General features: G+C 34.6%; 2 protein-coding genes across 6 annotated transcripts; both read right to left on the bottom strand.

The window, feature by feature from the left end:
- Positions 1-6510: 6510 nt before the first annotated feature.
- LOC147282156 (protein TRANSPARENT TESTA 9-like) lies at positions 6511-15781 on the bottom strand. Of its 5 annotated transcripts, XM_086247959.1 has the most exons (21): positions 15559-15774; positions 15153-15237; positions 14855-14906; positions 14675-14751; positions 14452-14585; positions 14153-14249; positions 13748-13805; positions 12984-13092; positions 12752-12872; positions 12476-12665; positions 11640-11920; positions 11262-11350; positions 11054-11109; positions 10332-10379; positions 10022-10162; positions 9299-9404; positions 8792-8866; positions 8621-8670; positions 7691-7844; positions 7425-7591; positions 6511-6997 (listed from the first exon to the last, which is right to left on the bottom strand). In XM_086247959.1, the coding sequence occupies exons 2-21, from the start codon at positions 15158-15160 to the stop codon at positions 6713-6715; spliced, it is 2298 nt and encodes a 765-aa protein (XP_086104085.1). In that variant the 5' UTR covers positions 15161-15237; positions 15559-15774; the 3' UTR covers positions 6511-6712. The 5 variants fall into 5 exon arrangements, with proteins under 5 accessions (XP_086104085.1, XP_086104084.1, XP_086104086.1 ...); XM_086247958.1 differs by lacking the exon at positions 15153-15237 and having other exon boundaries at positions 15559-15781; XM_086247960.1 differs by lacking the exon at positions 15153-15237 and having other exon boundaries at positions 14675-14752; positions 14870-14906.
- A 5476-nt stretch (positions 15782-21257) lies between these two features.
- LOC147282155 (putative aspartyl protease At4g16563) lies at positions 21258-23020 on the bottom strand. Its single transcript, XM_086247588.1, has one exon. It carries the CDS (start codon positions 22929-22931, stop codon positions 21534-21536), a length of 1398 nt encoding a protein of 465 aa, XP_086103714.1. The 5' UTR covers positions 22932-23020; the 3' UTR covers positions 21258-21533.
- Between the last annotated feature and the right edge of the window lie 1320 nt (positions 23021-24340).

Below are 24340 nucleotides of genomic sequence, written 5' to 3'. Positions count from 1 at the left end.
GTTATCCTAGTCTAGATGATGATCATGATGATTTGGAGAGAGAGAGAGAGGGGAAGGGGGTGTGTGGAAGGGTGGAGTGTGCTTTTCTTGTAGGTGAGGTAAAATTTGGGGTCCAAAGTCGATTTTGTAGTGGAAAGTGGAATGCATGTGCTGACAAGCAGGACTAATATGCACCAGTATCAAAGGCAACTCAGCTTTGCCTCTCTTTCTCACACTACATCAAATTTCATAAAAGATATGGTCTTCGTTCGGAAGTGCGTCTCTCTCTTTTATGCAAAGAGTTTTAATTAATTAATTAATTAATAAACATGATAGTGCTAACCTAGAAACAAACACCCCATTTCTAGTGTATACATATACAGAAAATCTTTAATCTTTGGTATAGATATATATTAATCTCTCTGTAATCTACCAAATTCCTGCCACTATTAGCTCTTTCTTCCTTTTTCTCTTTTTGGATAAAAAGCTAGCATTCCTAATTCTAAAAACAACTAAATAATCTATAATGCTAAAGTTATCAAATTTGTTTTTCAAATGATATCTTGTTTAAATATTCTTAGCTCATTCTAAGTCTCATTTGCTTACTCAAGAATGCCAAATATGTTTACCAAAAGATGCAATATCAGTATACATATAAATAATGAGGTTCAAAATGCGTCCAAATTAATTTAAATAAGTACAAACTAGCCAACTAGGTCATCATTTAATGAACAAATTCAATGAAAAACTTAATAATTTTATTTTTTATATTATTTGTCACATTACTGGCGGATCCACTATACATGTTCAGCCATTAAATTGTCCCAGCATCATAAGTTTTCTTTAATGTTTTCTTTGAAAAAATGGGCGAAATATTTAATAAAATGTCTCAAAAAAGCTGAGATAAGAGCAATGAGAAATATTTCAGAGTTTTCTTGTCATTTCCCCCCACCAAAAACAATTTCTGATCCGCAGTTGTGTCACATTATTGAGTGATCCTAGTTAACATCAATATGAGGAGGTCATAGGTGTATGGGAGTGCTGTACTGCATAATTTCACCAATGAGAGAAACAGAGAAAGAGGCTGATATATATTAATAATTAATTTGAAGCAAGAGAGGGAGTGAGAGTAGTGAGAGAGAATGAGAGGGTCAAGTCATGACCCGCATTTGTTTCTGAGGACCATGGAATGGATTAATGGATCTGCCAAAACCGAGGACCTGAAAAGAGAATGGGGACTCTCTAATATGTGTCTGAGGGAATCGGGAACTGTGTACGATTTTCTTCCGGACTCAAAGACATGGAATAAAGCTTAAAGTTCCCCAGGACCCCATTCATTTTGTTTAGATTAATTTTTTATATTATATATTTCTACTTATGCAATATGCATACATATACATAAATATATCCAAATTTATATGTATATACAGGCTCCTTCTATTGAGGTATACCTTAACTTATTTATGTTGAGATATGATCTTGTTTAGGCTTACACGAGTAGTTTTGTGTCAATCCGAATCGTTCATTTTTTACATCTTCATTGATAGATCATCCTTGTAAAAAATTAGCCAAATCAAAACTCATTTGCTTATTTAACTTTAATAAAACAAATGAACGATTTGATTGAAAATATTTGGTTCGTTGATCAATAATAACAGAGACCGTGCTTGACGCTTTAATTGCATGTTGCATGGAGATTAATAACAACTTCAGACATTCCCTCCACTCTCACTCTCCTTTATTACATAAAGTTGAGCTTTTGGACCTTCTTTAATTGGTTTCTTTCTTTTCTTTTTTTCTCAAATTTGCATGTCAAATTACAAGAATGTCATTTCCACATATCTTAGATGATCATTAGGAAGATATGTTAAATTGAAGCATCTAGATCAAAACTAATATTTGGATAATAAGTGAAGAGGTCATATTTCATATACTAAATGCAAAGCTTGGAATACTCTCATAAATTTATCTTAACTTATACATGATATGTTATATTGTTCAATTGCTAATTTAAATTATGTAATTCAATAAAATTTCAGTTGATCTGAAATTCACATCGATAGTTTAGCAACATCTATAATATGTCAGTTATTAAACTATCAAATAGAGAATATTTACTAAAATACTCAATACTCTTAACATAACTTTTTACAGCAAAACTCCATGCGTACTCTTGTTAACCCAACAATCAGACACCCATGTCCATGCAAATATTCCAAAAAAAAAAAAACACACACACACACAAATATAGTAATATTTTTTGAACAGTTGAACTCAAATCAACTTGTAAGGAAGAGAAGCTCCTGACCATAACAGAAGTATTATCCATTGATTTTAAAGGCTCCTTTGAAAGCACCACACCCACCAGATTTTCATCATTCAATTCCACCCACCAGATTCTCGCACCTTGCTGATTAAATAATTTGAAGGTCCCTTATTAGATGCATGCAACCAACAATATATAAGGCTTCATAATCAAACCTAAATGTTAAATCCAATGAGGACAATCCAGTCTCCATTGGTAAAACTACCAACCTATTATATATAGGTCCTATGAACAACAAATGGGTTGTGTAAAAGAGAACATTATGAAGCTGCTTTCTCAAGACTATATATATCCTTCTCGGTTTTATTTGTTGGCAACACGCCTTTATGGCTTTATGTTCTACTGGTATTGTTTCAAATTTTATCACTTTGACTAGATCGAATTAGATAGTCTGACAAAAGAAAGACTACTGATAAGGTGAGTAATTGTATTTGAACTACACGGTACACAACTCTTACACTGTTATCTAAAACCAAACAAAATCCATTGACAAAATATGATCAACTGTACGCGTATATATCCTAAAACTACCAGTATCTAAGGCCAAATATGCTTCTCTTATTCTCTTCGATCTCCTTCTTAATTCGTCAGCTGAATTCAGTCACTCTGGTAGTATTGTAGGTGTGTAAGGCTTTTTTAGGGGCAAGACCCAGTTGGTCTTATATATTCTGCAGCATGAAACATAGAAAGGAGAGCTAAAACACTACTCACCAACTTAGCAACTTAATTAGCTAGCTAGGTGCATGTTAAGCTAATAATTAATATAAAATACATGGAATTGAGCATTAAAGATAAAAATAAATGCAGATCTTTACACAACAAACTAGAGATCTCCCGACCCTTTCATTCCTCAATCATCTACTACTTTTACTGGAGTTTAATTATAAATCCATGCCTTTTCTCTTCCCCCGCGGCTAATTGATATATATGCATATCAATGTTTGCTGAATAAATTTTACTATATAGTGCTTTGCTAGTTTTATGAAACATATATGTTATAGAAATCCAAAGAATGAAAGAGATAGATAACAATTTAACAATTAATCATCATTGGAGAAAACTAGTGATGATATTGGAAACTTTTATTTGAGTTTAAGAATTAATAAATTGAGTGTTCAAACTTTTATTTTGTATATAAATTAAGTTCTTAAACTAATTTTTTTAATGGAGGTAAAAACACCCATTCAATAAATTTAAGATTTTTTTTTTGTTTTTTTCAAATTTTGAATTGTGTTCCAACTTGGTATCCAAATTAATAACCATGCAGGGATTTTTTTATTATTATGAGTCATGAAGAACTGAAAAACATTAAATGTGAATCTTGATTATATATTAATTAAATTGACAATTAACTGAATGCGTGGTTCAGATTCATGTAGTTAAAAAATTATTAGAAGAAATTACAGATTTAGTCTACGTATTTTATACCTAATTTAATTTTGGTCCACGATCTTTTTTAAGTTCTGTTTTGGTCCACTAATTGTTTAACTTATTCAATAAAGGTCCAGATTTATTTTCTCAAATTTGTCTCGCCTTTTACCCTATCAAATCTCAGCCAAATTCAGCAAACATATACTTGTTTTAAAGCTATGCATCTCCTCTTTGCAATCATATAAAGATCATTCAAATCAGAGTTTTAAAACTTAAGATAATTGTCTCCAAAGTACGGTATCCGAAACTACAAATTTTTCTTAAAAAATTTTCAAAATTTTCAAACTTCAATTCTCTTTAATTATAATACTCCAAATTGGTTCCTATGACTAAAAAATAATAAAATATAACTTATATTTCAATTATAATTGAAGAAAATACAACCAAAATGATTTAAAATCATAATTTAAAAAAGATTGTGGATCAAAATTGAACTAAATATAAAATAAGTTGACCAAAATTGAACTTAAAAAAGATCGTGAACCAAAATTGAACTAGATATAAAATAAGTGGACCACATTTGTAATTTTCTCAAAATTATTATATACCTTATATTTTTTGTTAGAAAATTTCATGTATAAAAGTTTTAATTAAATGAAGAATGGGGTCTGCACGATATGAGAGTGGGACCCAATTACAGTGCTTATACAAGCACATATAAACCAAAACCCCGCACCTGTTTATTCTTTCTGGGTCGGGAGAGCATTGTAGCTCTCATTCCCCAGTCAAAAAAGCTTCTTCTATATATCTTTGTTGGCCTAAAAAGACTTAGAAAGCCACCAAATAATTTGAACACAAAGCACTACTCTCACCAATATTGCAAGAAAAGGAGCGTTTGAAAATGAGACGAATATTTACAATTACTTAGAATACACCCTAACCCATTCTCTCTCTATTCTCTTTCTTTTCTCTTTCTCTTTTTTCTCTCTCACACACCAATAACGGTTAACTTGGTCTAAAGAAAAACCATCCATATATATATAACTATTAACTGTTACTTTCTTGTTAATCTGTGTATGGACATGAGATTTGTGTACTCAAAGTGATCAAAGTTAGGGCTTCTTTCACTATCAAGTCCTTTAATATCTCATGTTATGGGAAGACAATGCATTAGAGTTGTAATATTTAATTGGTTTTTAATTTTTCTAGCTAGCCCTCTCTCTCTTTTGCTTAAAGTAAAGCACTCTCTCATAAAGCCATATTAAAAGTAAAATATGGCATTATCTACTCAAAAGGGTCGCTCATTTTATGCTTTTAAGCTCTTCAAATAAGCATCTTTGGTCCTATACGTGGCCATGTGGGTGAAAAGCAATATCTTAAACGAGAGAGAGAGAGAGAGAGAGAGAGAGAGAGAGAGATTAATATATATCTATATATGTATGGCAACAAGGGTGGCCGGCCAGACTTTAAAGGTTAGAATTTGAGAGAAAAAGTTGCTCTAATTTTGACATGACAGCCTTGTTAATGTAAAGGTGATGGAATTACGTACCACACACTCCTTTTCCCAAAAGTTTTCATTACTTTTATTAATTAATTTATATATGCTTGGTATCTAAAATGCTAAAGCTAATTAATTAAACTACTTATTTTAAATAGTATTTAAGTTCAATTCATTTTAGACTTAAAAGGCGGCATCCACCATCATATGATTCATATATATATTCATGAGAAATTTTTTTTTTTTGGTCAATATATTCATGAGAATATAAAGGAGATATATATCGATCAGATAGATATATATGGTTACTTCAACTGATGAGTTGATATATATGATATATCTATCTTCTGCACCAAGCTGCAAGGCTATAGTGAAGAGTCTCGTGCATGCTTTAATGAATATGCAGCTAGCTGCTATATAAGCTTGTACGTACTTCTCACTCCTGAGCTGGCCTGGTTGCTGAGTTGTTACTTTGAAAGAGCCAGGACCGCACTGAAGTATGTACTACATAATACAGCATGCATTCAAAGCAGGCACGAGCTTCAATTCCTGCAGTACTTCAAAAACATTGCATCAGATAAGTGGTGGGCAGTCCAGTTCTGATCACTAAGTACAGCTTTTGCTGCATTTCATTGCTGCAAATATTATGTACATATTGGTTTTTGCTCTGATATCTATGATCATCTAATCTGCAACCGACTAGACCAATTATTTCAAGCTGCTTTGCCTAAGCCTTTCCATTTCAATAGTGCAGTAACAAGCACTTATTCCATTTGGACATGATCGATCAGCAGGATTACTTGTGCAGAGCCGTAGGAGTATACAATCAAAACCCAGCTGAATTAAAAATCCCCAGATCCCAGTAATGTCAAAACTAGATTCAATGAATTAAATCCCTCATCACCTAATTGGGTTGATCTGGGCATCTTCAAGTGCATTTTTGTTACCAGGCCTCTGGGCTCTAGTAATGGGCCGGTGTCACTTCGAGGACAAATTCTCATGTACAACAAGTGTACGTATACAATGTCCCTATAGATAGAGTACAAGATCCTCGAAATGAGAGGTGACACCACCAAATTAGGCAGATGATTATATTTCCAATCAATTACAAATCAAATACAATTTACAATTTGTGCTGAAATGATGGTCCATCAAATCAGCATCAATCAGAAAAGATGTACGTGGCAAGAATATTGATGATAAAAAAAAAAAAACTATCGGTTCCATATTTAAAGTTCATCATTGTGCTATATTATCATGGAAGAATGAAGATTTATTCCTTAATCATCTTGGATATTATAATCTTGACAACTTTGAGTTGAAATTCCATCCAACAAACTGAATTTCCGTATTTGTACGTATTCTATTTGAGTCCATAAATCCAATATGAAACATTTCTACCCCAGTATTATTGTGGAAATCAACCTTGTGTGTTACAGAAACAAAATTTAAGAGGAAAAGAAGAGAGGATAACAATTACAAGAAAACTGAAATTGTTAGCAGGACAACTTAAAAGTTTCAACCCCTCAATAAAAGCTTCACTCATCTTGGCTCTCTGATAAATTTCCAAGACAATTATAGTGCAGTAGAGGAGCGAGTACACTCTCAACAGAGGATCTCTGTTTCCTAGTTTCCTCAAGTATCGACAATCGAGCAGCCTCACATGCTTTTGCATTTGGAAAACCAAGTGTCCATCTCCCATCAGCAGCCACATGATTGGACATCACTGAATGATAGCCTCTAACTTTGTTTGTCTGGAATTTTGGTTCAAATTCTCTAATCTGAAGATGCAACCATGTCGGATGGTTCTCATCTACCTTTGGCTGTTTAATATGAGAAACAAAATCAACCATATATACATAAAACAAGGAGCAGAAGGAAAAGCAGATCTACAAGAATCAAAAGAATTTCAAAGCTCCTGTGACAGTTCGTGAGCAGCATTACTATCATTTCTTTTTCCTTTCTTTTTCCTTTCTTTTTTCCCCCCTTCAAGGGGTGATAAAAAAAAGTTTACAGACACAGGCTAATCATTCTACTATATCACTTCTAACTTAAATTGAATTTTTCAAAATAGACAAGAATGCTACATGTCACCAATTCTAAAATGTCAGATTGCTAGATTGCCAGCCACTTCATTACTAAATTTCATTGATATGTCATACTAAAATCAAGTTCTGGGTGGAACTCAATTTTGATATACCGAAACTTCACCAGGCCTAAAAACAAAAATATACCAATTTTTAGACTTACACTCAACCCAGCCAATGGTGCAATCGCAAGTACAACTCCTCGTCGACTACGGAAAGGATGCTTCTCTGCAAGAAGCACTTTTCCAGATGTTTTCCTCACCACCGGTATTAGGTAGATATCTCTGATTCCGGCATTGGAAAATGCAATTCTGCAAGGGATACCAGATGCTGCAAAAATTTTAGAAAGTGAGTGAGTGTGAGAGAGAGAGAGAGAGAGAGAGAGAGAGATCCTGGATAATATTCAACTTTTACAGGAATAATACCCACCTAAAGAAACCTCTGACCCGAAGCTTGCAGATGCAACATCCGAAGCATGGGTTTTACCAGAATCGGCAACTGAACTGCTCATGTTCAGCATGGGCTCTTCAAGCAATTCTCCTTTGAAAATAGATGATTTAAGCTGGAGATGGAGAATGAAAACCTAAAAATATACCAGAGAGAAGTTCAATGAAAAATCCACATAAAAACTACAAGCAAATGCTTAAGACAATAGATGCTTTGATGCAGGATAAGTCTAGATTAAGATGTAGAAAATGGAGTACAAGGAACATATGACTCATAAGACAGTCTAGCCATAACTTTAACATATCTGTAAGTGGTATGAGCAGGAATGGAAACACAATGCATGCTTGGACACGTAATGTATTTAACTATTATACTGATCTCTCTCAAATCTACTGGACACGTGAAGAAAAAATGAGATATCTAGGTGCCAATCATAAAAAGCAATGAGAGAGACATGTAACTTCCATCCATTCAATTTATGGAGCAGCAATAAAAACTTTCAAGTTATCTACTCCTAATGGCACTCCATTTTCTACATGTTTCACATGGTCATGAGTACCACCAAACCTCCAACAACATAACATTTCATTCTGGCAAAAAAAAAATTTATTTTCTTGGCCATTGGAAAGAGTTGATTTGGACACCATATTCTGATGTTGGAAGATGATACTAATGCATTCAGTAGCTTAAAACCTAAGACCAGCAACGCATGTTGGACACCATTATGGGCACCAACACTCCACTGATGTAACATTTCATTTTGGCAAGATTTGATTTGTACATCACACTTTGATGTTGGCAACTGAAACTAATCTCAGTATTCAATAGCTTATAACCTATGGCCAGCAATGCATCCTCTCTACCAAAAAAAAAAAAGTTGAATCTAGACAAAGATTTCACAATGAGGATTACCTTCACAGTGTCAACCATCCTTTTCCAAGAAGAGTATGAAGTTGCATCACCTGCAATATGCATATAATATTTATTACTATAACATGCAAGATAATACTTTTCTGAAGTATCACAACAGGAAAATAAAAATCCTTAAGAAAACACTATCGATGAATACAAAATAAAATTTACCATCAGTAGTTTGTTGGCTAACATCAAGCTCTAGGACAAAAAAAGGATCTTTACATTGGGATGATTCCTTGAGAGCTGTATGCAACATCAAAATGGATTAAGTGAATTTAGTAAGTTTTTCCCATATTGCATATCGAATAAATCATGCCTTTTTTTAATTTCCTGGGAAGAAGCAGTTTCCAATGCTAGAATATAAAATAATAATTGGCCCCCATCCTAACAACTTGAACTTTTGAGACCAATGATAAAAGAACAAAACTTAACATGATGTATTATGATATGAGACCATGAGATCTTGAATTCGAATCCTTTCAATTGCAACCTCACAATTTATATTAGATTCCATGTGAAGACCCACATGTTATGGAGAGTGTTAAGATATAAAATAGTTGTTGGTCTACATGTAACAACTTAAACTTTTGGAAACATTGATACCAAACTACCACCTCTAAAAAATGCACATTCAACACATAACATGAACCGAATAGCCTTTCCCAAGAAAAGTACCTGCTTTACAGCTTGCCCATTCATTTCTTAAAGCCTCAGGGATATGATCAAACCAGCATCCATCAAGTTCTTTCTGAAGGCATTCACAGGACTGCTGGTATGAGGTCTGTTCACATAAACTAGAAAATATAAAACTTTAGAAAGTAAGAGACAGATATACAATGTAATCACACTAAAGAATAGATCGTACAGAAAGAAAATGTGCACTTCAAACAAAGAGCTTGCTTTTCACTCTTGCCTCAGAATGGTCAGAGAATGTTCTTCAAACTCTCTTTAGATTTATTAGCTACATCAGAATCCTATTCCTCATCATATGTCTTCTTATTATTCTCTACAACGACTATGAATGTTAAACCAACAGAATTATTCAGCCATAACGCAATTTTTCCCATCTATCAAACTTTCTACATTGGAACCAATATATAAAATCCCACTTCAGTGTGATCCTACCAAAGCTAGGCCCAGGAAGGTGATCTACTACTAATCCCTCTCAAGGATTTTTACACATATCCTTCATTATTTTCCTCTGATTAGAGAAAGCTCAAGCTCAAACTCAGGTAGGGAGGCAAAAAAAAAACATACAATAAGCAAACAAGAATCACTATCTGATTAGTGGTATGCAATTTCTGATGCCAGTATACTTCCATTCCATTATGCAATTCAATAAGAGATAAACATATATTTTAATATAAAGGACTTCTAACAAATCAGTTGAATACTTACATTGAATAGCTGGAAGTTATGATCACCAAGCCCTTTTCCGTGAAAAATCAATAGCTTCCGCAAGAACCACCCTGTATGCCATTGTATTAGTATAGAGAAAGGTGGTTGACTTGCTAAAACCTTCAATAATGCATTTAAAATCTGTAAAATGAAAATTCAGTTCATCATGACACTGAAAGCCACCCTGAATTAGGATGCATAGGGTCAGTTTAAATAGTTAAATTTTTCTGACCCAAAATTACTGAAATAAATGGAGATATATTATTTAACTAAACAACAATTACACAAGAATTATCAAAAAGTCCTATACCTGATCCATATATATCACAAGGATATTTCCGATCTTTCCATCCACTTCCTGTCAATATATAAAATGAAAATTTGTCAATAAGCTATAACTCCGAATATTTTCAAAACGGTAGAAGGAAGTATTATGATATTCAAACGCATATACAAGACTAGCAAATCCAAAACATTCAGAAAAAAGGCATCCAAGTAATATATGCAATAAATACGAGAGAAGGTTTTCCAAGCAGAAATTTAACAGAATAAAGAAGGAAATGTCAAGTAATGGCCTTCAAATGCAATAGGAAATACATAATTCATAGCAAATAAGAAATCTAGCCTAAGGGCACAGATTTAAACATAAATGTTCCGTCATCCTACATCAAAAGTATATTTTTCATGTACCCTCAAGAAGGGAAAAAGATGAAGAGTTAGACTCTCTTCATAATGTTATTAGTATTTAAAGCACATAAGGATACAAAAAATAACATCATCTAAATGACCTTATAAGCATTATACTATTGATGGTACTAAATTAAACAGAGAAACCGCTTGATGTAATGACACAAACAACTGAAGCATGGTTATGAGACACACAGAAGAAAAAAAACATAAGACATATAGTAACTTATTTTTATTAGTCAGAACTACGCACTTATTACCACCTGCAATGATTATTTGGCAGTTGGGAAACCTGGACAGGAAATATAAGATTGTAAATTAAAGAAAAAGAAATTTTATACTCACAGTCATGTCTTGCATCCCACTTAGTCCAATCATTTGATCAAGCAAAGGATGAAGATCTGCATCAATTCAATGACAAATCAAAGATGTGAACAACACTCAGGCATAGAAAAATAAAATAAAAACCATCAAGCATACATTGAACTTCTAACTTCTGCTCAAAAAAGAAGTTACTTATAAAATCTGTACAACAGCGTGCTGTTAATAGTACCTTTTGCTTCTGCTAAAATAAACAATAAAAACAGTGATGCTAGCAATAGGCTATGATTTTCAGAGAAAATAAGTGCTAGTAATCCACTCCTGCACCAGGAAAAAGTTTCATAATAAGTAAAAATGTATGTGGAAATTCTGATCACTATGATAAAAGAGAACAATAATTAACTTGTAAAGTACTTTATTGAGATGTGAAAAAATCCAAATAAATTTATATTCCTAATAGTAAGATACAGTTGCATGAGCTAAAAACAATTGAAAACACAACAAAAGCCTGCCAAAAATAAAGTTTGAGAAAGCAACTTTTGGTCTCTTCTTTTTCTTTTTCTTTTTATTTTGAGAAGAGGTTATAAGAACTGAAGATAAATGTTACAACCTTTTGATAGAGACAGTATCTCTAGGGGGGCTAATGTTTTCCACTCCTTCAGTCTCAGGACCAGAAGAGACTACTTTTCCCATTTCACTCAATTGGTTGAATATTGATGTAGCATGACTAATGTTCTCAGTTGAGTCCCCTTCAATAGCACATCTCACACTTGAGGTCATATAAGGATATAAAATAACTCCAGCCACAGAGTTGAACATGCTTTTCCCACCAATGACTTGAAGAAGACGAGAAACAGTATAGAAAGTTGTGACTGCAGATATACTTGAGCCCTGGAGCATAAATGAAATGCTGAATGAATACAGCAAATAGGAAAAGTATACCATCATGAATTGTATGTACATTTAATGCAGCTCACACGATTGACTTAGCACTGGCTTGATCCCTTTATTTTTTGTGATTTTACTTTTCTTCATTTGTTAAGTGGTTTTTACCATTATGATTTTTATTATCATATTGCAAACAAAAAAATTTAGTAAATTTGGTTTCAATTTTCAATTTGTGAAAAGCAGTTACCAAAACCTAGAAAAAGGCAGTCAAAAATAATCGACGTTTTAAATGCCAAACCAAAACACAGCTGTATTACCAATAATACATGATGAAAATCAAACCAAAACATGGCTGTATTACCAATCATACATGATGAAAATCAATCATATTGCACTGTTCCTAATAAAAAAACTACAATACCATACAATCCAAACATTTAAAGTTCACATACTCAATTCCAAATTTTCCAAAAAGACATCTACCAACAAACAGTATTATTGTTACTCATGAAGTAGATAAGAATGCAACGGAAACAGATAAGAGGAAGAACATCTCACATTACACTGCCTTAGCTGCAGTAATGGGAGTAATATAGGAAAGACTAACATTCTGAGAAGATTCTCAATAACTACTCTACTCAAACGGGGCTCGCCAGCACCGAGCATGTCCTTAAAGTAATACAGATCATCGACAATCTTATCAGCTTCCAAAAGTAGTTCTTTTCTCTTTTGATGTGTACCCATCTCACTGCAGGAATATTTAACAGTTCAGCCTTACGTATACATATCACAATCTGAATTTAAAAAAAAATAATAGTATAAAAATAAAAATACTCTGTAGCATGGACAAGGGCATCTAGATGAAAGAATTGCTCTCTTAAGCTTGAAACCAAGTCTGAGAAATACTTTGAGACTGGAGGAGTTGTTATATATTGATAAACCATATCATCACTAACTGCACAACCGAAAAGATACTGTTTCAAACTAACCAAAAATGTACTTGCAATCCAATATTTCATTCATCTCTTCTATTAGTAGATTAGAAACAAAGACAGTACCACCATACCACTATATATACTGAGAGTTAACGCACGGATGGCTGTCTGAATCATCTTTTCCCGATGGCAGGAAAATTTGAGAGCCTCATTATATAGAGGAAATGAGTCTACAGTATCCTGCAATTGACAGAAAAAGCTGAACTAAAAATTTATTTAAGGCCATGCAACTCAGACATATACACTAAGTAAAGTTGTCATACTTACCAAATACGATAAACAATTTAACCTCACACTTAAGATAAGTAAATGCAACCTAAAAATTGTGAGCAACCTTGACCTGTTTATCAAATATTGAAATACAGACTGCAATGTCCTGTAACTCATTAGTGCTTCTACCCCTTATGAAAACATCATAAAGAAAAAAAAAAACTACTCAAGCCTAGATGATGAAAAGAACACAAAATGTGCCTCCTACAGATGAATGGCATTCAGGCCTCCACACAAGACAATGAGAAATGATATCAATGATTGGAACAAGCCTTGATGGCCTAGCCTGAAACCACTTGGGAAACAAAAACAAGAGAATGTGGAACACATGAAATATTATACAGCTCCATGTTCAGGTCTAACAGGCTCAACCCAGTGGGCACCAAGAAACCTAAGACTTTACCTTCTTAAATCATGGGATTTTACTCCTTTTAGGTAACTTTTTCATATCCATTACCATTGACATGCAGGAAAAGGTTAAGACTGACATTTCAAACAGAACTGAATATAACACGTAAATCATAAATGGTACCTTAAAAATCTTGCAAAATAAATTTCAACTCACCCCATGAACCTTCAGAAGAAGGCAAAGTGTGTCTTTGTTTAATTTATTGCTCACTGCTCTGATTAGAGAGAAACAGGAGGATATCAGAAAAGAATGAACTTTACAGGTAATGACAAAATCAAGCTTAAACTGCATCAGAAGTTAAACACTCAAACTAGTTGAAGTATTTTAGCAAATATGAGTTTAAAATGTATGTCACACACACATTCAATTATTTTAGCAAACAAGAGTTAAAAATGTTATGTCTCACACGCATGCACGCGCGCACACACACATAGTCATTTCTCCTTGCATGACAACAATGTGCAATGCCCCTCATTATTATTGATCGTATTGAATTCATTGTAATCAACGCAATATATATATATATACACACATACAAGAAAGAGAGAGAGAGAGAGAGACCTCAAAAAGGATACATAATATAAGGCTAGATCTCCTCCTTCAAAATCAAACTTATGTCCTATAATGCTGTTGATATAGTCATTGCTAAGACAATAGTCTGCATCAGAAAAACCATCAACGCATCACTAATAAGAACAAGCAATTAGAAAAAGCAAAAATGACATTTGATGAAAGAGGTAAAAAAAATGGAAAAGACAAATTTGGGACTTTTTTCATGTAAAATAAGAATTTAGCAGCTTACAAATTGGACCTAAACATTGAAGGAATAATTGTAAAACCAATTGCATTTAGCGGCTTACAAATTGAATGTTCACTGTTCATGTTTTGAATCATTATACTCAGATACTGAAGCAACGGTGCCTCAATTCTTGAATTTCTACTGATCTTTAGCACACGAACAAATTCTGCTAAAACTTGGTATTCCATAAAACATCTGCATATATATTACAAAAAACAATCAGAATACAAACAAGAAAATGAAAACCATACCCATAGAGAAGCTTTACCATGAACAGTTCATACTCGAAAATCAATGGATCTTGTCTATCACCATATGTAACTAGCTCCACTATGGACTGTAGTAAATCTACGACTAATTCCTGGTAGAGAGACGGCAGGGGGAAAGAGAGATAGATGAGTAAAAGGGAAAACGAAAAAGTTGATGATTATATAACTAATTAAATGGAATTATAGAAAATTCACCTTGTTATACTTATCCACAACTTTGATCTGCCGCAGTTCATTGATTATGTATCTATATCCACAACAAGACCAAAAGAAGTATTAATAAATAATGAATGATGAGGATGAAAATCAAAGGAAATTGTGCATGCATCCTCTGCATAACTCTAATTCTCTCTCGCATAGCTTTCTACTTGTTCCTCATTTTCTTCCAGAAGTACAAGCTACACTATACCACTTGGTTAATGCACAGAAAAAAATAAGATACTATACTCCTAGGAGAAAACTTCATTCTTATTAGATAAAATGCAGACATTACCTCCACATTTCACAGAAATCGGGTTTCGAAATCGGTTAGCAGAGGTTTATTGAAAATTCATCCACCACCCTCTATATCCTCAAATCTACACTAAATTACAAATTTACAATTACTCCATTGCCCACCTTGTTATTCACGTCCTCCATTTCCCCTTTCCAAAACTCATTTTCTTAACACCAAGCGGAGCAAATACATAGCAAATAATCCAAAAAAACATATTTAAGGGAAATTGAGGAAAATGCCATAGAAAAGGTACCAGTAATTAATTCAGTAAAATTTGATTCAAATATTCAACGAGGCCAAATTAGAGTATTTCTGTGACTCAAATTTACTTACAATCGAAATTCAAATGAGGAATTAGTGTAATAAATTATGTAAAAGCGTAATTGATGGAGCGCAAACTTACTTGAAGTACTGGAGAGAGAAGCGGTCGATGGAGCGCCAAAGACGCCACATGGTGGAGGAGAGACTCACTGAGTCACTGAGTCACTGTTTGAGCGATCAGAAGCGGAGGATTGAGCTCTGTCGTGGGTTGAAGCAGTGGTGCATTTGGTACTGCGTTGTTCGTTCTTGTTGGTTTGGCTGTTTGGTGGATTTGCAGGTTGATTTTTTTGCCAACCAACTGTCAACCTTCCCTCGGCCTTTTCAACTTTTCGCTCCAACAATTCAAGACTACGTGTTGCCGACGCAACGCACCGAATAAATTGCTAAGAAAAAAAGGTACGGAATTAAGTACCAAATTTGAAAGTTCAGGACTTACAAGGACTAAAATGTAATACTTGACCAATTGTGTATGTAAGCAAATAGAAAAAGGCTAAATATCACTTTTAGTCCCTCTAATTTGGGTTGGATTTCACTTTGGTCCTTATAGTTTTAATTGTTCCGATTTTGGTATTGTAGTTTACAAATCGTGACAATTCAAAAACACGTTAGCATTTTTGTCCATTAATTCGTTAAATTAGTCATTGAATTGCTAACGATATGTAAAGTAAACAACCAAAAACAGAACATATTTAATGATTTGATGAGCGAAAATACTAACGTGTCCTTGAATTGTAACGATTTGTAAATTAAATAACAAAAATCATAACAATTGAAACTACATAAATCAAAATGAAACTTTGCCCAAACTATAAGGATCAAAAGTAAAATGACCTAAATTTTTTTCTAAATGTAATATAATTTTAATAGTAATTACAAGTAAGCTTGGTCCCAAGATTCGGACATCCAAGACAAACCATAAAAATAGGGTTTTTCAATAAGTACATACAAATTCATTAATTATAAGGTATACGGAATTTAATATTAGTTAAGGGAAGGGTCCACCACCTTAAAACGTGAAGAGTGATGGGAAATTATAAAACTAAGAACAAAATACAAAAAGAAAAAATACAGTAAAAATGTCAATTGACACGTGTAGAGCGCTTTCCAAAAGGCTAGTACTTAGAATATAAGGCGGTTGTCTACTTTATCTACCCTAAACACCAACCCTATTTAGAAAATTAAAGTGGATAGCAGGGATGGATCCACCAAGGGACAAGGGTGGTCGCCTGACCACCTACCCGCCGGAAAAGCCTTGCCAAACTTGCCAGGTTGACTCCCCGAAATGACCACTTGCAAGTACGCTCACAATTTGTTAGACAAAATGTCTGAATAATTGTGAGGTGTTCTTCACTTCTTTTTTTTTTTTTTTAAGCTTGACCCAAAATAACGTCGTTTTAGAACCAGTAATTAAAAAATAATAATAATTGAGTAAAGAAACAAACAGTAACCCGATGGGTGTTCACTATTTATTTTCAATTCACATTTTCTCAAACCCTATTCCCTTACCCAATCCTATATGCAGCCGCCCCACCCGTCTGCGACCTGCTGCCTCCCGTCGGGTTTTACACTATGATCCCTGAGATAAAATTCATGAATCCATCATTAATGGATAGAATGAAAGTTATGAAAGCAAAATATTTTTAATTACTATATCGATCTTAATTTCTAAACTAGTTATTAAAATTATTCAATGAAACATGAATATAATTGGCATTTCTTAAATGATAGGTTTTTATACTACATGCATGATGGTTGACAAGTAGTATTATCTTCATAATTTGATGGTTGACAAGCCCATCCAACTTTCTATAAAGTGCATGCCATTACACGTGACCTTTCTCCAACATCGACGTTTGTAACCCACAAATGCAATGACGATTGGTTTTGGCCTCCTGGAAAATTGAAAGACTTTATGCCTTGATGGGATACAAACTTATTGCCCACTATGATCGATATTAATTTCAATCAACCCTACTAAAAAAATGTCTGTCACTTTTATTACATCCATGTCATGCAATTAATATTGGAGGGTTTTTTTCTTTTGTAATTAACCAATGGTCGTTTAGATATTTGAATTCAGAATTTTTTTTCGACAAAGAGAAGGTTGAGTGGCTACATTTTAAGGACCTCATCCTTTGGTTAATAGATGGAGATTGATTACGTAGGCTTAAGAATTTCTATTAGACCCTGAATTTCATAGCGGAAAACTGTGATCTTTGTGCACACTGTGTTCTTGGCCATCAAAAAGTTCGCAACCCATGATCCTTATGGGCTTCAGCCTGATCCAGTGAACCGCAACCTGACCCATATTCTGCTAGTAAGTAACCAACCCAACCTTTTTAATCCCTGGGCTGGGCTTGGACTTTGATTTTGAGCTGGAGCAGGTCCACTTTGGGATTGGACCTTAATTTTGAGTCCGGACCAACCCAAATTTTGTCTAATCTAAAACAAAATCTAAATTTATAACTTTCACTTGGTACAAATGAAGGTACTGGGGGTTGAAGAGCGTAGAACAAGGCCTTAATCACACAAGTAAGCTTTGATGAAGTAAAGGTAGCATTGCTCATCATCCTTCTTTCTTCTTCTTCTTCTTCATCATCATTTTAACATTTCAGTGTAAGCTATCCTTCTTCTTCATCATCATCATCATTATAACAATATTTCAGTGTAAAGCTTACTCCAACCTTACTCCATTCTTCAAGGTCCTCCTGATTACCTTCTTTCATGGACTATAATTATTAATTAGGCCTAATTGGGAACAAGTTCATGTGAGATTGCCACTTGCTAGTGAGTGCTGGTATCATATCATATATATATATACATGACCAGCTTCCAGCAAGTGAGGTTGCTCATTCGTCATTTCATTGTCAGCAATTTGTATGTGAACCAATCCAAATGAGTAACCAATAATACTGCAATTAAAACCATTTACTAGCTTGCCTAAAGATTGATTTTGTATAATTAATTAAGTTGTGCAGTTGGCAGTATTTAAATGTCCACCATCGCACGACCACTTGAACCCATCCCATTTCCCAACTAGGTTTGGAAAGATGAGCCTATAAATTTGTATCTATATGCAACTTCATGATGTGACAAATTTGCAAAGGGACCATGCCTACATTGTTTTCTTATACATCATCGACAAGAAGCAGGGACAATCCCTAGGTTGTTCTCTTGTACATTAAGAGAGTCAAAAGTAAAAAAATTTATCTAGGTTAAATTGTGAAGAAGATTTCAACGCTTAAACCAAAACATTCCAATTTTCGAAGTTAGAAAAGTCTAATTATGGAGGTCCTTGTGCTGTAGTTGTCGAATGCAAGGAGCAGTAATAAAAGGACGATTTGGCTGCTGAATATAGAAAAAAAGTGAAAACCACCACTGAGAACCTAAGCACAGTAAGTCCCCACACACTTTTCTCATTGGATAATAATGGGTGGTGACTGGTGAGTAAAGATATATTCCAAAAGCAATCAAAAGCTAGCCTTTGAGTTGCCAATTCCAATCCAATAATCCATGTGCTGGTATGACTCATTTCTTTTGTACTTATTCATTCACATGCATGCCTTCCAAACTCCATTTAATATTGTCACTTATCCTCCGGGTCCGGGACATATATATTGAAATAACCAAAGTTTTTGTATTCTTATTACAGCACTCTGACTTTCATTTTGGTAATTTTGTAGAGATATATGAGACCATTTCTCTTCCTTAATTTTTGTATTATAGTAGAAGTAGGAGGAGTGTAGGACCTTTCCCTAAATTTTCATACGGGCTTTAGGACCATTTCCTTTGTGGTGTTGCATCACTATGTATAGTAACAATTCTGATTTTTTATTTCTCTTAGTTTTGCTTGTTTTGATTTTAACAGTCGAATATAATCTAAGAGTTTATGTAACTCTTCACTCACATTTAAAAAGTGGTACAAATTCATTTATTTTTTTTTTTCTCCATACATTTAAATATTAGATACATAACGTACTTATATTAAAGTCAAGCAAAAACAAGAAAAGAATCTTGTTTGTACAATAATTCTCTCTATTTTTGGAATTGCACATACAATGTGACGTTTACTATATGCCTATATGGGCATGTAACCGTATATAATTGTAAGACAGTAAAAGTTGTATGGCTAGAGTTAGCACTTGGCACAAAGGATGAGAAATATATGGCTATGACCTCCTCATATCTCAGAGTTTTGTGTCCTATACTCCTATATATACCTAGCTACTGAAGTGGTCCTAGCTAGGTATCAAATTAAGTATCTTCTTTGTTGAGTTACTCAAAGTAAGAGGCTCAGAGCCTAGTAAAAGTTGCAAAACAGTATGTATGGGCTTCCACCCTCGCCTGCTTTTCTTGGGAACCTAATATCATCAAATGGCTACTGAGGAAAATTATATTAGCAGTCATTTTCAAGGCACAAAGTAATTGCATTTTGAAGTGTCTAGCTGATCTCAAACCAGTGCAGCTAACATGTTAATAATGATGTACTCATAATGTTTTAGTTGCATGTGAATTTCACAAATGTGTTGGACGGTGCTCATATGTCATATGTAAAACTCTCACACTTTCATTCATTACCAGGCAGATTGCCAACTGTTGAGTTTGGAAAGAAGTTGCATTTGCCGGTGATCCAGGGAACTACCAAACATGTGCCAATGAGCCAATCCACTTGTCGATCTAGCTAATTATGCTCTTCTATACTTGAAATTGGGGGTTGCAGCCCAAAAACTTTAAATTTGAAATAATCATGTGAATTAAACAACGACCCTATGCGCCCACCAAGATGAGGTACTATTCATTGCAAAAGTCAATAATATAATAAATTTCGAACGTTAGCTAGCCGTTTAACACCCACATATATATATATATATATATATATTGGTAAGAAATTTAATAGCCGTGCGAGTAGATTGAGTTGCATGAATATGCGAAGAGAAATGCTATTCACTTTCTCTACCGAATTTTTTTTATTATTATTCTTATTTCGTAATGTATTTTTTTAATCAGAATCGTTTATTTTTTAAATCATTTTTTTAAGATCATCTCTGTACAAAAATTAACTAAATCAAAAATTTTTTAATCATGTAATCGTCATCAAATAAACAAATGGTGAATCAAACTGTTATCAAAATCGTCTGTTTATTTTATCAAAATTACATAATCAAATAATTTTTGATATGGTTGATTTTTATAAAAATAATCTTTATAGAATGATCTAAAAAATGATCGATTCCGATGATAAATTAAATTACCCTACAAAGAAAATAGATTGAAAAAGGTGAATAGATTGTTGAATTGCATTATAGAATTGCATCGTTGGACCAAAGACCAAAGACCAAAGGAGGTTAAGGCAAAACCACAAAGAAGTTAGGAGAAGGGAAAGTGGAATCCCTAACAATCACTATCTCAATCAAAACCCACAATGGGCATATCTGTGTTTCCATCATGCAAAGAAAAAAAATACATATAATGAGTATATTTTTTTACTTTTTAAATTAGTAAGTAGTACTCCTATGCTTTTCATGTTCAAAACCTCTTAAAAAATTCAATCCATAGTTAATAATATATTATTTTGTATATTTTCTTTAAAGATATAGTCTTAAAATTTTATTAACAATAATTCAGTACGTTTTTGCATGCACCTTTACCTAAGTGTAGTATGTAGGAGCGCGAATAATAGCACAAATATATCATTCACGCTCCGAAAAAGAAAATTACAAATGTGATAAGTAGAAACGTGGTTTTGATAATACAAATACAACTTTATGCATCTTGCAAAAGTGTGTAAAGATATTCAAATCATTCATGCATTAATTTGAAAAAATAAAAAGGAAATTATCTACTTTTTGTGAGAAATTATCAATAATTTAAAGAACATAAGTGTTGTACTTTACTTATATCTATATAATATTAATTCTTCTTGCCATCAATTCAAGTCACAGCAGTAGCAAGTCAGCAACCAAAACACCCATTATTAACCCATTATTTTTCCAGCATCCGTCCAACACCTCTCAATGATTATTTTCTCTAATAAAAGAACCGCAATGTGGGCCGGGCTCATTTACAACTCTGTTTCCGAAACCCGAACCGCTCACGCTTCAAATCATACTCCACGTAAAAATTCTGCTGCTGATAATTGCCCAAAATGATGGCCGGCCCGCCCGCCACTCCCGGTCCGACCGCCCCATCGGTCACAATGGTCAAGCAAACAATGCCGGAGCTGGTGACCAGCGAAAAATAATTGGTCACCGGCAACGCCATTCTCGCACCACCTTTGAAGTGAAAAACCAATTCCGGAAAATTCACGGACTTCTCTTTCGAAATATCGAAGCAGGGTCGCAACCCGGTCCTGTCCTCCAAGTCCTTGGCTCTCGTCAAATTGGCCATCTGGGTCGCGAACTCCTCCGCCACAGCATCGAAAACCGGCTTCTCCATGAATGTGAGGGTCGAGCCCGAGTCCACTATCGTCCCGCCATTGCCGTCAGCTCCGGGGACTAGAAATTTGTAAGGAATTTTCACGCTCTTTTTTCCGACGATGACTTTCCGGAGTTTTAAGTAATAGTACTCGCGGAACGCAGAGCCTGGAGCACCTGGGTTCGTTTGGAATTGAGTGTAGCTCAAGCTCAGACCTTTCGGTTCGGTCTGGTTCGAGCCCGACCCGCTGTACAGAACGAGGTCGCTGCTTACTGGGGCGTCGTCGAAACGGTGCGAGACTAAGCAGTAAGAGAATTTGCTGAGACCCATTTGGGCAGGCAGCGATTGGGGTCCGCGTCCGAACCCGGCGATTCCGGCGGGTTGTCGGATCGAGAGAAAAGAGCAGCCGACGAGAAAATTCGGGACAGTTTTCTCGGGAAAATCCAGAGTCTCGGAGAGTAAAATCCCGGCTGTGGAGCCCGAGCCGTACTGGATTATGTAAGTGGGGCAACCCTGAGTGGGCTTTGAGCATTGGGATTTGACTTTGGGGCCGAAAATCCAGTCACATTTGGGGTTTTGGCAGCCGATGATTTTGGAAGAGGACGATTGCTTGGGAATGAAGGTTGGGATTTTTGTTGGGTCGACGTCTGCGAAGGTGCACCTGGAGCAGAGGTAGCGTGAGGTGCAGGGGAACCAAACCAGGCTGCTGCCAGTGTCCATTACAAAGGGTGAGGTTTGTGGGGGTGTGCCGAAGCTGAGAGGGATGGAGTAGCCGCCATAGCTGCGAGGGAAGAGAGGGACTTTTGTGAGGGTGGAGTTGGTGGGTTTGGGGCGTTTGAGGTGGTGGGCTCTGGAGATGGAGGCAGAGGCCAGGAGGTTGAGGGTCTGGAATGGATCTGAAGATGGTGAGGCTGAGGGTTTGGGCAATGGGGAGAGAGGGATGGTGACTTTGGAAGAGAGGGATAGGAGGAAGAGAGAGAGGAGAGTGGTGAGAGAGAGGAGGAGGGAGGTGGAGAAAGCCATGGGTTTCTGAATTCTCATTGTTTCTTTCTGTGGCAGAGTATAAGGGGAAGACTCTCAGATGCTGCTTTTGGTTTTGGGATGCGGTTTTTTTTTTTGGCCAATGAAAAAAAAAAAAAGGTGAGAATCAAGCTCGATTTGGGCAAATATAAACTCTGCCCTTGTCTTGCACACAATAACAGGACATGCCACAAACCAACACCATAAACAAAGAATAAAGCAAACTCACTCGCAATATGCGGCAAATTCTTGATGCTTTATTTTTTTGTTCAAAGGCCTGTAAAACTTATAGCATAAATTGAATATAATGTTTATAATGTATGGATTTAAATAGTCTAAAGTTCTTGCAGTACAAGAAAAACAATAAAGGAGAAAATCAAGGAAAATATTGCAATATCAACAATTAATTAAAAAATATACGTTCATTATATTTGATCGGAAATAATCTTGAGATAACTTAGGACTTAAGTAATTTTCTTAGACCTTCCTTCAGCTATTGCACTGATTGGCAGTTCACCTCAATGCAGTTGTATCAAAAATTTACATTATCATCCACCAAAACTCATGACTGAAATGTGAAAATTTTTGTTGTCCCTCAAATTGTGAGGAACTAAACACTAGAAGTTCGACCTACTCGATCTTTTTGGTCCACACCCAAAAAATAAAGAGTAAAGATTACAAGTTCCGAAATGTAACCCCCACTACATAAACAATTTGATCTTTTTTAAAAGCTTTAGCCATGAAAGAAAAAGAAAATGGTTAAATATAAAAATAGTTCATAAACTTTACAGTGCATCTTAATTTGGTTCATTAACTATAAAAAGTGTCAATTTGGTTCACAAACTTTTCAAGTTGTACTAAAACAGTATAAATGTTAACTTCTATTGTAAAATTTAACGAAAATTGATCATATACACAACAAGTGACCACATTTTTAGGGATATATTAGTTTGTTCATCACATGTTCATATAACTAATTCCGTTAATTTAAGATGAAAGTTAACGTTTGTACGTTTTGGTACAATTTGAAAAATTCGCAGACCAAATTAACATTTTTTATAGTTAGTGAACTAAATTGAGAATCAATATAAAATTCGTAGATCATTTTTATTTTTAACCCAAAATAAAATCAAAAAGTTGCAATGATTTTGAACTTTATACCTGTGATGCCTCCTTTAGTCTCCTTTTCTTGTTCCTTTTTTTGTTTTTTGGCCGCTTCCTTTTTTTTTTTTTTTTTTGACCCGTTCCTTTTCTTGTTCTTTAAGTTTTGGTAAAAGGCCTCTTTTTACTGTTCACTTTTAGCTCAATAATTTAATATCAAGCTTAAGCAAGCAGATAAGCATTGTACGTGGGCTGTTGTCAGAATTATAGTTGGGAAAGCAGACACAGACGTGACAGAGTACATGGGGTGGGGTATCCTTGTAATTTAC

Source organism: Dryas octopetala, chromosome 6, assembly GCF_963921425.1.
Source record: "Dryas octopetala chromosome 6, drDryOcto1.1, whole genome shotgun sequence".
In the NCBI taxonomy this organism is placed as follows: domain Eukaryota; kingdom Viridiplantae; phylum Streptophyta; class Magnoliopsida; order Rosales; family Rosaceae; genus Dryas; species Dryas octopetala.
The sequence above is the reverse complement of the archived record's forward strand: the minus strand, read 5'-3'. Positions and strand labels throughout refer to the sequence as shown.